General features: G+C 44.2%; 1 protein-coding gene across 1 annotated transcript; it reads right to left on the minus strand.

Moving 5' to 3' along the window:
- Positions 1–505: 505 nt before the first annotated feature.
- Positions 506–12934, minus strand: mosmoa (modulator of smoothened a). The gene is made up of 3 exons (XM_034540335.1): positions 12606–12934; positions 4974–5186; positions 506–906 (listed from the first exon to the last, which is right to left on the minus strand). Exons 1-3 carry the CDS (start codon positions 12709–12711, stop codon positions 722–724), a joined length of 504 nt encoding a protein of 167 aa, XP_034396226.1. The 5' UTR covers positions 12712–12934; the 3' UTR covers positions 506–721.
- Positions 12935–13818: the final 884 nt, after the last annotated feature.

Genomic DNA, 13818 nt, shown 5'->3' on the forward strand with positions numbered 1-13818 from the left:
TGAGCTGGCCCAGACGGCCACGCTCATGGCCGCTCGGCCAAGCCACAGCCGCGTGGAGCGACGGCGGAGGATAAATCCTGCAGAAAAACACCCAGTTCCCCTCAAGGATTCAGCTCAGTGAACCTCAATTACACTCAATCTACTTTAGTGAAAAGGCGTGGGGTGGGGGGTGGGAAGGAAAAACAAACAAAAAAGGGGGAAAAAGAACACAAAATGTACAACAGAGAAAAAACACACACACACACACACACAACTGAAATAGCTAATCGAAGCCAAAAATAGCAACAGGAGCAGTCGTGACGGCGCTGATGTGTGCTGAGGGCGGTGCAGCGGGCGGCCGAGTTGAAGGGAGGCTGCAGTGGTCCTCAAGAAATGTGCGCCAGCATTGTGGCCGCAGTTGCCATGACAGCAGCATGTTAAGCACCCTTTTCCAGAACAACAGAGACGGCCATGTTTTAAATCAACACTGCCCCCCCCCCCCCCCCCCCTCCCCCTCCCTCCTCTCTCCACTTTAGTGTTTTGTTCGGTTTCATTATTTTTTTTTTAGCGTTCGGTACTCCGTGGTGCTGCGGTCCCTTGACACATAATCAAAGACTTCCCCGTTTCAGGCTTCTGGCCAGAGTTTGTCGTTATTGATTTTCAGTCATTGCGTGTTTTTGTCAATCCCATAACATCTTCAGAGCCTCTTGCGTCAGTCCAGAGGCGGGTCGTAGTCGAGTCCTCAGCCTGGGAGGCAAACTTTGCCTGCAAACAGAAGTCCCACTATGGTGAAGAAGATGGAGAGGACAAACAGCACATAGGAGGAGCCGACCACCGTGTTGTTAGGCAGCTTGTACGGCTGGCCGCCCACCTCGTTGATATAGAAGCCTATGGGGAAGATGAGCGCCGCCATACAGAACAGGATCACTGCAAGGAAGGAGCGAGAGACAACATGTTAGTGTGCTGCCCACTTAAAGATCGACTATCCTATGATGCTGTACAGACTTATCACACGTAAACCAAACTAAATGCACTTCAGGGCAAAACTCATTTTAATAAATGCACACTTACGGTGTTAAAGAAAGAAATGAAAACCGACACTCAAAAAAGTAGAACCTCAGTCATCATTTTGGCCTTTATTCTCCACACAAGATGGAGAAAATAAAGCGTGCGCTCACTCAACTTCAGCAGGAAGCGGAGGAATAAAATGTCGGTCAGCTAAGGAGCGACAGCGCCTTTCAAATGTCTTTTACACAGATATCATAGAACGCACGAGAGAACACACCGAAACAAACCCGCGATTTGACCTTCAGTCACATGTCATCTATGCAATTAATGTTTCAACATTTTTCGTAGATTATACATTATTCAGAATATCGGGCAACACATTTGAGTGCCGGTACATCTTTTTTTTTACTTCCTACCGGCCTGCAGAAAAAAATAAAAAGACAAATTTTACGACAACGTCTTTAATAGAAGAGAATTGTGGAAAACATTGAGTTCATGATCCCAACGGCAGCAATTGGGGAAAGACAATATTTGACACCAAGATAATGTTCAGTGCTTGAGCTGCAACTTTCTACGCGCCCTGAATGTTCAGTGAGTAAAGCAAGACAACCTCATTTAAAATCTGCTTTAAGAACTACAACAAAGAAACCTTTGAAAAAAGTTTTCCATGCAACGATATGTCGCGTGGCTCTCTTCATATTTCAAGTACAAAGGTTTTTTGCAGAGAAAACGAATACAATATCGTGGATTGTTGCATAAAGTCACGAACACCATCTGCAATAAGCTCTTGGCCTTTGCAGCGTCTCAAGTCCAGACATGTCTGTAGTTACAGTAGTTTTCCAGTCCAACTATACAGTAACTTACAAATAATGTCAAAACAAAAATGTTGCTGTAAATCCACTAACTCCTGTATAGATAACCACATAATACAAAACACACAATTCAAAGACTAACAAGTAAAACATGACGTTATGTTTACCATTCTGTTGGGTTGTTTATGCACATCCATTGTAAACTTAATATGGATGATAGGCCCTGAAGGCAGCATTCCTCCACAGTGAAATGTTTCCCCGAGGATGCTTTGATCTCAGCTTTTAAGTTCGTAAAGTCAAGCTTTTTAATTGGCTTTTTAGAAGAACACATGTGCATGACAACAACTTCACAGAGGAAAAGTACCCCTTTAAAAACCAATGAGCACGCTGTGAGGACGTGCACAGCGTGCTCACCGCCCGGCAGCGTGAAGCCATTACAGGCTCTAAAGTCCAGGAAGTAGGCGTCTTGTGATTGGATAACAAAGTTGTGACTAATGAGGATATCTCTCTTTTTCCTTTGATCACGTCACCACAGACGAGTCCACTAAGCCAACCGTGTGACTCTTCACAGATCAATGGCTGATCACTTCTTTAATGCTGCATTCAGAGAGCACCACAGGATGTCATCTCTGCATTTAACTTAATCCTTAGGAGCAGTGGGCTGCTGTGAAGCGCCCGGGGAGCATCTGGGGGTTCAGTGCCTTGCTCAAGGACACATGCAACTACGGGACGACCTCTCTCCCCCAGGATAACAGTGACCCGTGTCGTGACAGCAGCTTTGACCTTTTCACTCCTGCTCAGCACCTTTTTGTCTCAAAGATCTCACTGATGTTAGTTTGGTAATGTCCTGCAGCTAGGAGGCATTTACAGTAGTATTGGGATTTAAAGACAATTTGTCAATATGAGAGATTCAATATCTAATTAGGAATAGGAGATATGAATCAAATAAACAGAAACAGGGATACTTCTTTTTGCTAATCCAGCAATAAATACCTAACAAGTCAAAGTGTTTTATTCAATCTTTAAATCAATGATGAAAGTATAAAAATAAAATACTGCCATCAGTCCTACTCGTGTATTTTGTTACACTAACTACATGGGATGCCAATCGTGGTATAAATGGTATTCTCACAATATATAATCATAACATTTCCACTCAGTTATTTTATCTGAATATGATTAACTGGAGTGTGACATTCAGGATTCTACTTGCTTCACTAATAAACTGGTTTATAGTGTTATGGTCATTTTAACCATTTTTGTCAAAGTTATTTCTGTAAAACTTTAGATATTTAATAACGTGTTGAGAAACAATCCAATCAAACTAATGTTGTGCGGTCAAACGTCCGCGAAGCTAAAGCGGAGCCAGACATTTACAGCTCAGCATTATTCCTGCAAGCTTCACCAGAAAGTTAATTGAAGTGCAGCTCGCGGCTTCGCTAACGGATTTGAACCGACGACACGCGGCGCCTTGCTCATCTTAGCCGATATGAGTAAGTAGTTACTAATATATGGAACAGAAATGACCCGAAACAATTAGTCTATTGATTGAGAAGACAGGAAATTAACCTTCAACTATTTTGATCATTTCTTTTTTATGCTAAATTATTAAAACTAGCTTCTCAATACTAAGAATTTGCTGGTTTTCTTTGTCTTACATGAAAGCAAAAGGCATATTTTTGCATGTTTATGTTTAAAGAATCAACAGATAGTGTAATAAAATGACTGTACAGTGGATTTAGTGTCATGTTACTCTTTAATATAAAGTTTATTGACCGACCATACAGGTATTTGGGGCTGTAGAGGGTAAGGAAGATATTTCATCATTAATAACCACATTTTCTGAAGTTACTGTTGACTCATATTTATCAGCCCCACTTTGAACCCACTGTGTGTGTGTGTGTGTGTGTGTGTGTGTGTGTGTGTGTGTGTGTGTGTGTGTGTGTGTGTGTGTGTGTGTGTGTGTACACACAGAGGTGGGTCTGTGCTGGTCATACAAAGCTGGCCATTCAGGTGCCAGAGACCTGGAGCCAGTTACACCACAGACTGCCCACCTTCTCTCGACCTTCACCTGGTCGACCCGACTGCACCGCCCCCAGATCCGGAATACAACCAGCTTCACTTCATTCCGTGTCCACTCCACGTCCATTCCTGTCTTTACGTTTGGCTCTTGACCAGCGCAAACATGAGTATTCACTCAACTCACCTTCTTTACTCCACTCTTCCTAAACCCCCGGCCATTTCACTGACTTAACCGCTCATCACAGCTACATGTTCAACAACATCAGAGTGGAAGAAAACGCTTATTTAAAATCCCAATTGTACCTTATCGTGACTCTTACACTTTAAACAGGCTCTTGAAATACAAGAGGATCGCAGTCTCTAGTGTCAGCTAATGTTTTAAAACAAAATAAAAAGATTTACCATCTTTTCTTTCTCTTAACATACTCATCTCAACATCTCCCTTTCACCTCAAATATATCAGCATTACTTCCTGTGTGATAATCATCATACTTTAACCCCCTTAAAAATAGCAACAACAATATACCTCTTGTCTAACATGGCCCAACGGAAACTTAACAAGGGGACAACGGCCACAACTGCTCGCCGTTTCCATGGCAACCGCTTTATTCCCCATCAAGTGTGATGGTTAAACAATAATGTGACTTGTGACACAGATTTGTGTTTAACCGGACATACAGACCCGTCTGTGGAGAGGGCGGTGACTCATCGGGAAGTGATTAGGAAGCATTATAAAGCCTAATTATGAACCTGCATTTAGCATGGTACAAAAAAATAAAAACTTGCAATGGGTGTTTGTTCAAATCTGCAGAACAAACAAGCCAGTGTCCTAAAAAATGCACCCAGCTTTCAAACAAGAATACAGAGCATTGTGTCTTCACGGGCTGCTCCATCCAATCATGCGCCGCCCTCCGACACAGCCTCACGAAACCGGCCGCGCCGCACGGGGTGAATGCCGGCTTATTGTCGAGTGCTGGAAGTGAATCTTATAGCGAAAACACTTGAGAAAGCACTGCGGCACACAAGCCACCTCCTCGGGTATCAGAGGAGCTGCATTGCTCAATAAATTAGCTTAAGGGAGCAAGAGGAGTCGTTAAGCATGCAAGAGAAACGCTGCCAACGCAGCAAAGTGGGACTGTCGGGCTCACTTACTGCCAGTGAAGGCGATCCAGCGGGCATATTTGGTGGCTTCTCGGCGCCAGTGCGACGCCACGAGGAGTCCACAGGTGACCGTGAGGGAGATGATGCCCATGATGATGAAGAATAGAGTGGTGACCCACTCCGGGGGCAGCCGAGGTGGAATACAGGTCCGGTCTCGTCCGTGGATGGTCTGGCATTGCCGGACTAGACCGACTGTGAGGGCACCTGCAGCGAGAGGAGTTGACCGTTTTAATTCAGCCGTTATAATTAATCGTTTGCAGCACACAAAAAACACTGATTATTAGTGTTGAATGATCAGTAAACGTAAACACAAGAGAAGCAGCTCCGTCTACACTGTGGGGGCAAATGTCAAAATATGGAGAGACATACTGCCCCCACGCTTCTTACATGAGGGCCAACTTTTGAGCATTCGCTCATAGACGACCCGATATCCTTCAGGGTAACCTTTTAAAAAAAAGAATATAGGAGAAAAACAGCGAGTGGAAAAATAAGACTGAAGCTCTCATGCTGAACAGTAAAACCTTGATCTACCACAAGAGTCAGTGAGGACGGGAAACGAGAGAGAAGCTCCTTAAATCACACTGGGGGGGGCTTCTCTCGTCACACTTGGGGGGGCCCCAATTACGCCAGCGAGTGGCCAACATTTCTTCTTGCACCTCCACACTCCACAAGAGAAAGAGAGGATTAAATCCATCCTGCCAATTACTGAATCTATCCCACGCAGGTACGTGAAAAGGACACTTAACACCGACACACATCTGTGAGAAGTTGCAATGATCACACAGATTTGCAGCAGCTTTCGAGATCCAGTACTCATAACCATCTCTGCCTAGGATATTATGCACATTGGCGGCTTGCTGTACCCATCAGTGATCAGACGGGGAGTCGAGGCCTCACGCCTCCCTCTGAGTCAGGAGCAGAGCGCTGCTAAAGTTAGAGTGTGAAGTACTCGGAGCAGAAACACGCTTCAGTGGTGCAATTCAATTAGAGCGCGTCCTCAAGGGGAGTTTCTACCCGAGTAAGCAGAACAGCGTCCCATCACTCAGGCCTCAGAGGCCGTGAAGCGTTCATTTGAAATGTATAGTGCTCTACCTGGATGGCAGAGGAGCTGCCCTATACCCTAATGCGTTGACACTTAGCATATGCACACACATAACAGGCCACTGAGAGACAACAGCACTGCACTCAAAAGCCACAAGGCTGGTGCACAAGGCTGCGGCAAAGAAAGCAGATTAAGTTTAGCCCCGCTCAGATTTTGCATCATCATCATCAACCAAAGCGAAGCAAACTCTTCCAGGACATTAGTTTGAAAACGTGAACGAGATAATTCTGACTCTTATGTGCGTCTCACCAGACGTTAAAGGACACAAACACATTTTCACCTTTAAAAAAGGTGCCCTGTGGAGTTTTCTTGAGAACGAACAAAAGTGCATTCAGTGTTAGCCAAACTCATTGTGTGTATCCTTGACTTTAATCCCTCCACATATTTGGGGCATACAAATAAATTGCGAGTGGTTAACACTTTTTTCCACTGACCACAAAATAACCCATTCACTGAAAACGTAATTCTTTGTGGGCAACATTATAAAAGTTCGACAGCGGCTCAGCAGGTAGACGCGAGCATGAGGCAAGCTGGAATGTCAGAAGGTTAATTTCATAACTGGTGGACTATAACCCTCTCTCTCTCGACACATTGAATATATGACGCTGCCGATAACTATATTGAGTCTAAAGCACTTACATACAAACAGAATAGCAAAGTGTGTGAGAAGAATGCTCTTCTTGCCTCAGGGGTGTGGTGGGCTCTGCAGCCAGTCCAGAGGAAATCCTGTCCCCTTTGTAAAGAACTGCTTTTACAGTCACAACCCACACAAACAATGCAAATGAGTCAAAAGAAATGCCTTTGGAGACTGTAGATGTGAAAGTATGATAATAAGGACCTGCAGCTAATCGTACACACACACACACACAAAGAATTAAAAAAGTATGTTCTCAGTCTCAATACTTATGCTATAACATTGAAGTAAAGAGTGATAGAAGACGGTCGTGGCTTGAGACAAAAATGGCACCTGGCTGTCGGGTAAAGGCTCACCAGCCTAGCCCTGAAGTCGGCACAGCGTTACCTCCAGCCAATTAAGTACAGGGGGCGGAGCAAAGAAAGCAGCAACCGGTGCTGGGAATAAGGTACGTTTAAAAGCTGCAGTTAATGGCGCCAGTTTATGATCGTTTCCTCTGGATCCTCTGGCCTCCTGCTGTTTCACTAGCTCTCTGTGGAGCCTTACAAGAAGCAGGCACGCCATGGCACACGGACACAGGTAAACAAGTCAACAGGCGCACACACACAGAACGTTCTGGTTAATGTCCGACCGGTCGTGATAAGTACTTCTCATTCATACGCGGGAGACTTCACTTTAGCCGACGCCAAACGTTCAACTGTGCCGTGCAAGAAGAATGTGCATGAGGATAAATAGTTTGATAGTTTAGGAAATACGTTTAGAGTCACTGGAAATCATAGACAGTATATTTTTATATACACATTTCACTGTGACGTCAACCATTGGTTACGGTTTTAAAGCCTCGAATTTGGCCATTTTGGCCGTCGCCATCTTGGTTATTTTCGCCACCAGGTTTAATACGAGAGGCTGGAGGTAAATAGAAATCAGACAAAATGTTACAATTAACTGTCAAAAACTGGTTAAAGTAGTAACAGGACAACTCACAGGCCGAGATTGGCGCGATAGGGACTTGTCAATCCCCCCATGTAGCCACGCCCTAATGAATACACTGCTTTTATCCTCCGTTTTACTCTAAAATGGAACCATAATTTACTAAATGAAAATCAAAATGTGTTGAAAACGACTTGAAACCTGCGATTGAGACCATGAACTCAATGTTTACCGAGTCGTGATGCACCAATGACACTTTTTCCCCATCCAAGTGCAAAGTGGTTACATTTGAGTATTTGCGAGACCGAGACGAGTACTTATTATTAGTACTTATTATTAGTACTTATTAATATCATTACAGTTCCAACAAGGATTTCGAAATCTTTTATTTTTGTTTTCATTTGATCAGATGATGGGGGAAGACTAAAGCAACATTTTTGAGGTTGACTTGACACGTTGCAGTTCTGGTATCGGTTGAGGTTTACGAGTACATGAGTATCGGACGCTGGTATCGGTATTGATGCATCCCTCGTACTGAGGCAACAAATTAAGCAAGAAGTAGGTTATTTTTCTCATAAACTTCTATACATATAGACTTCTTTCTGATTGGCTATTCTTACGTTGGCCAATCCCACTCCAAACCCAACCAAAGCAGAACTATTAAGCAGAGAGATCATAGACAGTCTGTGAGAATGGAGTTGCAGTGTGCAGTCTGATAGCATCTCTATAATAATAATAATAATAATAATAATAATGACCAAAAAAAAATCTGTATTTCTATTGGCTGATCATGCAAACTCCCACCAATGTTAAACAAAAGGTGAGCTCTGACCTACAGGTTAACCAAAACAGGAAAAGAAATGCTTGGACTCGCCTGTTGCACAGGCTTCAATTGAAGTAAATGGGAGGCTGAGCCTGCCGGAAACGGTCAAAGTCGATTATTTTTAGAAAACAAACTAATCTGTTTTGGTTAGAAAATAAATGGACCACGTCTCCATTTTGGGCCCCTGCATATTTCCACGCCCTCATCGTGCTCGATTAGCCTACGGTGAGCTCACAACGATCAAAAATACTCCTCTCAGCGCGCATCGGTCCAAATGAGAGGAAATGAGGACCGTGTCTGCACATCTTCAGCATGGCGATGCCGTCATCGGTGGAGTATAGAGGGGGGGTGCTGTTGTTTTAGAAGCTCTGGAGGGATGAGTCAAACAGGCCTCTGAACTGTGGTGGGCGGCATACAGGCAAGCTAAAGCTGCCGACAGCTGCATCTTCTGCTGCTGGAGGCTTTTACAGCGCCCGCTTGCATTGCAGGGCCACTGGAGCACGGCTGATGTGCACGGTCCAAACGTGCACGGTAGACAAACCCACGAGAGTATCGAACTGAACCTCAGTGCTAAATGATGAATCTAGTCTAATCTACAACCCTCAACTGTGTCAAAGCAAAAATAAGCAAGTAGGCAGCATTTGAAATGCTTCCACCACAACAGACAATGAAAGTAATGTCTGCTTCAATTATTTTAACACGTGGGCCACTTGCAGGAAATGAGTTTTAGGCTCACGATCAACACTCAAGTAAACATCTCAATGTTCTAAACACCGTCATGTTTACATCTGCAGTTCTGAATCAGTGTTTCTGTACACAGGGTGGACTGAAGTGCTGAATCTGCATCTCTGGACAATATTACTGTGGCTGGTTTCAGTTGCTTTGCATCAATGACACCGTGTGTCCTTGTGCTTTGAAAAGGGATGCCTAAAATAACAATGTAATATTCTCCAACGTTATCTATTTTAGACATCAGAAAAGCATACAGTAGCAGTGAGCACCAATTCAATTCACTCGTGTCTCTTTAAATGTTATCGTTTCTGATATGCCCGTCACCAACATCTAACTACAACCAGCTCCAAGAGTTCCTTTAGTATCTGGTGTGGCGATTATTCATAATCAATTATGAAAAATGGTCAAAATGCATTCCGTCATATTTTAAAGAAACTGCTTGCTTGAAAAGAGAAAGTGTCCATCACAACGATCACCTTGTGGTCTCCATATTTCATTCGGCAGCTCACTGCATACAGTAAAACCTGTTGCAAACTAAAATCAGGTGATACTAAGTTGGAATAGTACACAAAGTTTATTCTTAAAATGAACGTTAACTGGCCAACGACCCAAATGAGGTTTGAGACTTTCTAGGAAACCTACATCTTCTTGAAAAACCGCGGCACAAGTCTCACGGTTTGTTTACTTGCGAAACTGCCCGGGAGAACATGTCTGTTTCTCCACGCTCGGAGCACAAAGACGACTCTTTGGACTAAAAGAGGGCAGGTTGTGCAGCACTGAGCCCCTCTGACTAGACAACAACACCGCTGGGTCAGCTGATGGAGATAACACAATGTGGGGAGTCACCAGGGGTCCTACTTCAGAACACGTTCAAGCGATTCACGAGTCAGTTAACGGCGTGGACGAAACAGCAAACAGCTCATGCTAAACAACTCTGAAATAACACAAACACAGCAAGAAATGTCTCTTAATCCCATGTAGCGTCATGTCACCTGTGACAGAGGACTCACACTAAAGACTGTTTAACAGAGCCCCAAAGAGAAGCTGTTAAATTATGTAATATGCCATCTTAAAATACCCAACAGGCCAAAAAGAGGAACCAAGGTCACAAGAAATGTGAAATAATTGGGCAACATGCAGAGGGAATGAAAGCCAATCTTTAGCTTTATATGTTTGTTGTTATGCCTATTTACCTGCTGAGAACACACATGTGTCCAGGGAAGCAATATGTACAAAGATAAAAAATGGTACAATACCATAAGCATTTTGTTTTTAAGCATTTCCTTCAATAAACACAATTTGAAAAGAATCCTCCATTTATAATCACTATATAATCATTAAATAAATTGTTCACGACAAGGCATCAAGCAGATGAAGTCTTTGTTTGTATCCAGTATTTGTTCTACTGCGAAAATATGTTATATTACAACTGTTTTTTAAATTTTATTTATTATCCGTTTACTGCAGTCTCGACTACACAGTTATTAGCAAATAAAAACACTTGTTTATTTCCGCTTGCAACATATTTTAGCTCGTTTAATTTTCTATTATCTTGTAATGACGAAATCAATTCCATTTAAATGCCCTTTTAAAATCAGTTTAATTTGCATGTTGCGTCAATGCTTTCTGATGTTTTATGTAAAGCGCTTTGAACTATAAATAAACTTGCCTTGACTTACAACTACATTATATTGATTCATAAATAATTAAATGTACTATTCATTTGATAATTTGGTTTAATAAAATAGGTACCACGATCGTGTGTGACGGCACACTCAACCCATAAAGATATAACATCTTTAAACACTCAAAGTCTGTCACAAATAACTGCATTTCTAGTTATGTGCACAATCTAATCTAAATAGACTGTTAAAAGACCAAAGATGAAAATGTACACACACACACACACACACACACACACACACACACACACACTTTCCTTTACAAGCAAACTAACTGCCTTTCTACACCAAATACCATTACATAATATGGACTGGATTAAAAACCTGTATTCATTTACTAACATAATGTAATCCAAAACCGAGGCTGGTACATTCTTAAAATGATGAGAACAGGGTGTGAACCCGAGTTGTAGTCCATTGCCTACGTGTCTCATAAAACCATAAAAGAGAAGTTACATCGAAAGAGGGCCATGACAGACATGTGGGAAGTGAGGGGAAGTGAGGGGAAGTGACACAGCGACAGCAAGGTGGCAGTCGGTCGCCGTTTGAAACCCCCTCGACAACGCCCATGCTCAGCACAATGCACAACACTAACTTTAGATGGGAACTCTGGTGGCTTTATCGTATTTCTATCCCATTAGCACTACTTTCTTAGTACAGATGGCGCATTCTGTAGAGCCAATGCAGCCTGGGTGTGCGCCGGTGGATGATGGACCCTCCCTGACCCAGTTACTAAGCTGTCATCCTGCCCAGGGAACAAAGAGGAGCAGCTGTCTATCAATAGCCCGAATGTGTTCTCGGGGACTGACACAAATAAAAGAGAGGACTGGCAGCATGAGCTTCTGTCCAAAAATCAGCAGGGACGCCACAAATAAGCACCTGCCTTGGATCCTCAAGTGAGCGCTGATTGGATCGATCACATGGAGGTCACTTCAAAATGTCAAGTCGCCAGAGAAATACAGGAGGGGAAGAACTTTCAGTGCTTAAATGATAAGCCGCTGAATCAATAAGTCAGTTGATAGAAAGAAAGGCTGTAACTTGTGATTAATCTGTTGCTTTTTACCCCCCCCCCCCCCCCCCCATTAAATCAACTATTAGTCTATGGCTTTTCCCCTGGAGCACATTGTCAAATCCCAACAATGTATTTTAGTTTCAACAGGTTTCCAAACGCAAAATTGTTTGGCAACATAAAACATAGAAAAGCAGCAAATCCTCCATCGAAGCAGCTATGACAAGCAAGAGTTTGGCATTTTTAGGCTGAATTCATTAGTCGATCAATCACTTACCTGCAATGAATTTCCTGATACTTTGATTAAACAAAATTTCAGCAAAATGTCAAACATTATCTGGTTTCAGCTGCTTTACCTTTTTAAATATCATTGCAAATTAAATGCGTTTACACTGGTTGATTATAATACACCGCTTGTCTTTTCACTACTTCATAACCTTTTTATGGACTAAAGATGCATTTATTTTTATTAAGAGTCCTGCAAATAATATCGAGTTGCTGGCCTCAAAGCAACATTAGGCCCGTGATGCTGATCAATCAGGTATGAAATTGTAATTATCGGTCTCATATTTCAAGAGTGCACAAAACAAACTGCTGTGGAGACAAAAGATGCTGCTGCAGATGACCCCCCCCCCTACAATGGAGCCACTGGCAAAACAAAACCCCCTTAAACCATTACAGTAGTTCTGAATCGGGGCCTGCTTCGTTTACCTGCCGACTCGCCAGTGTTGATCCAGTCCGGGTTCGCAATGCTGGCTATCGCAAAGATGTCTGCAGCCAGGAACAGGCACCCTGAAATGATCGTGAGTTTATCCATCGCGCCGGCCGGACGTGGGTGAATGTGGCGGTTCGTCCGTCCGAAGCGTGACCCCGAAGTGCGGGGCTGGTGTCGGTCTAACCTCGCCCCCCTTCAACGGGAGCCCGTTGCGGTTCTGCTGTGCATTGTTGCAGCGACGTTAGCTCCTTCGCGTCAAGCAAGCGAGAGCCTCCAGCTACAAACGACTCAGACACGAAGCGCAAAAGCATCACATCTCAGAACCCCCCCCCCCCCCACCACCACCACCCCTCCACCGCCCCCACCGCCCCTCCCCACCCCCAGTCGTAGTCCGGCAAGGTAAACCAACAGCTCACTGGGCTCCGGGGCCCCTGCACCGCTCGCGTCGTCTTTCGGATCCGTGTTCAGCGGCAGCGGCATCGGGCACCGCTGCGGCTAGCGGACGGCTAGCCAGCTAGTTCCCAGATTCGGGCTCGGTGTGCCGAGCTGCGGCCCGGAGGCTGCTCGACGGCCGAGACCGCAACATGCTCCGGCACCAATGTCACACAATGCGGGGGAGGCGGAGGAGAGGAAGCCGAGCCAGTGCCCCCTCGCGTCGTGGTATCGGTGCTTTCTGCGGGGAGGTCTAGCGCATCACCGCTGGAATAGCCTCCGGTGCTTTCTGTCCGTTAGCTTCACCTCGGCTGCTTCTTCTTCTTCTTCTTCGGCCGCTTCTTCTTCTTCTGCTGCTTCTTCCACTTCGGACGAACGTTATTTAGCTCCCACGGAGACGTCGCCAGTCCCGGTGTCCGGTAAAGCGGTCACGTTATTGTTGTGCTTGCCACCCGTTAGCTCAGCCTCCCTTTCTGCCAAATGACATCAGGCGAACACCCCCACGCAGCGAGTCTCTCTCTCTCTCACACACACACACACACACACACACACACACACACACGAGCTCAGTATCTTCACGTTCAGGAAGGGGGCTCCCGTTCTCTTCTCGCGATACTACGCAAACATCGGGGTTCAACCAGCTCAAGACAAACTATCGCCAGTTCCAGAGTAAGTTTTGTATGTATGAACAAAATAAAGTATCTTGAAATTAAACGAGCTCTGAGAAATTATGATTTGATAATTCACACCTAATCTTGCATTTTATTGATAAACAAT

This window comes from Cyclopterus lumpus, chromosome 8 (assembly GCF_009769545.1).
Source record: "Cyclopterus lumpus isolate fCycLum1 chromosome 8, fCycLum1.pri, whole genome shotgun sequence".
Lineage (NCBI taxonomy): Eukaryota > Metazoa > Chordata > Actinopteri > Perciformes > Cyclopteridae > Cyclopterus > Cyclopterus lumpus.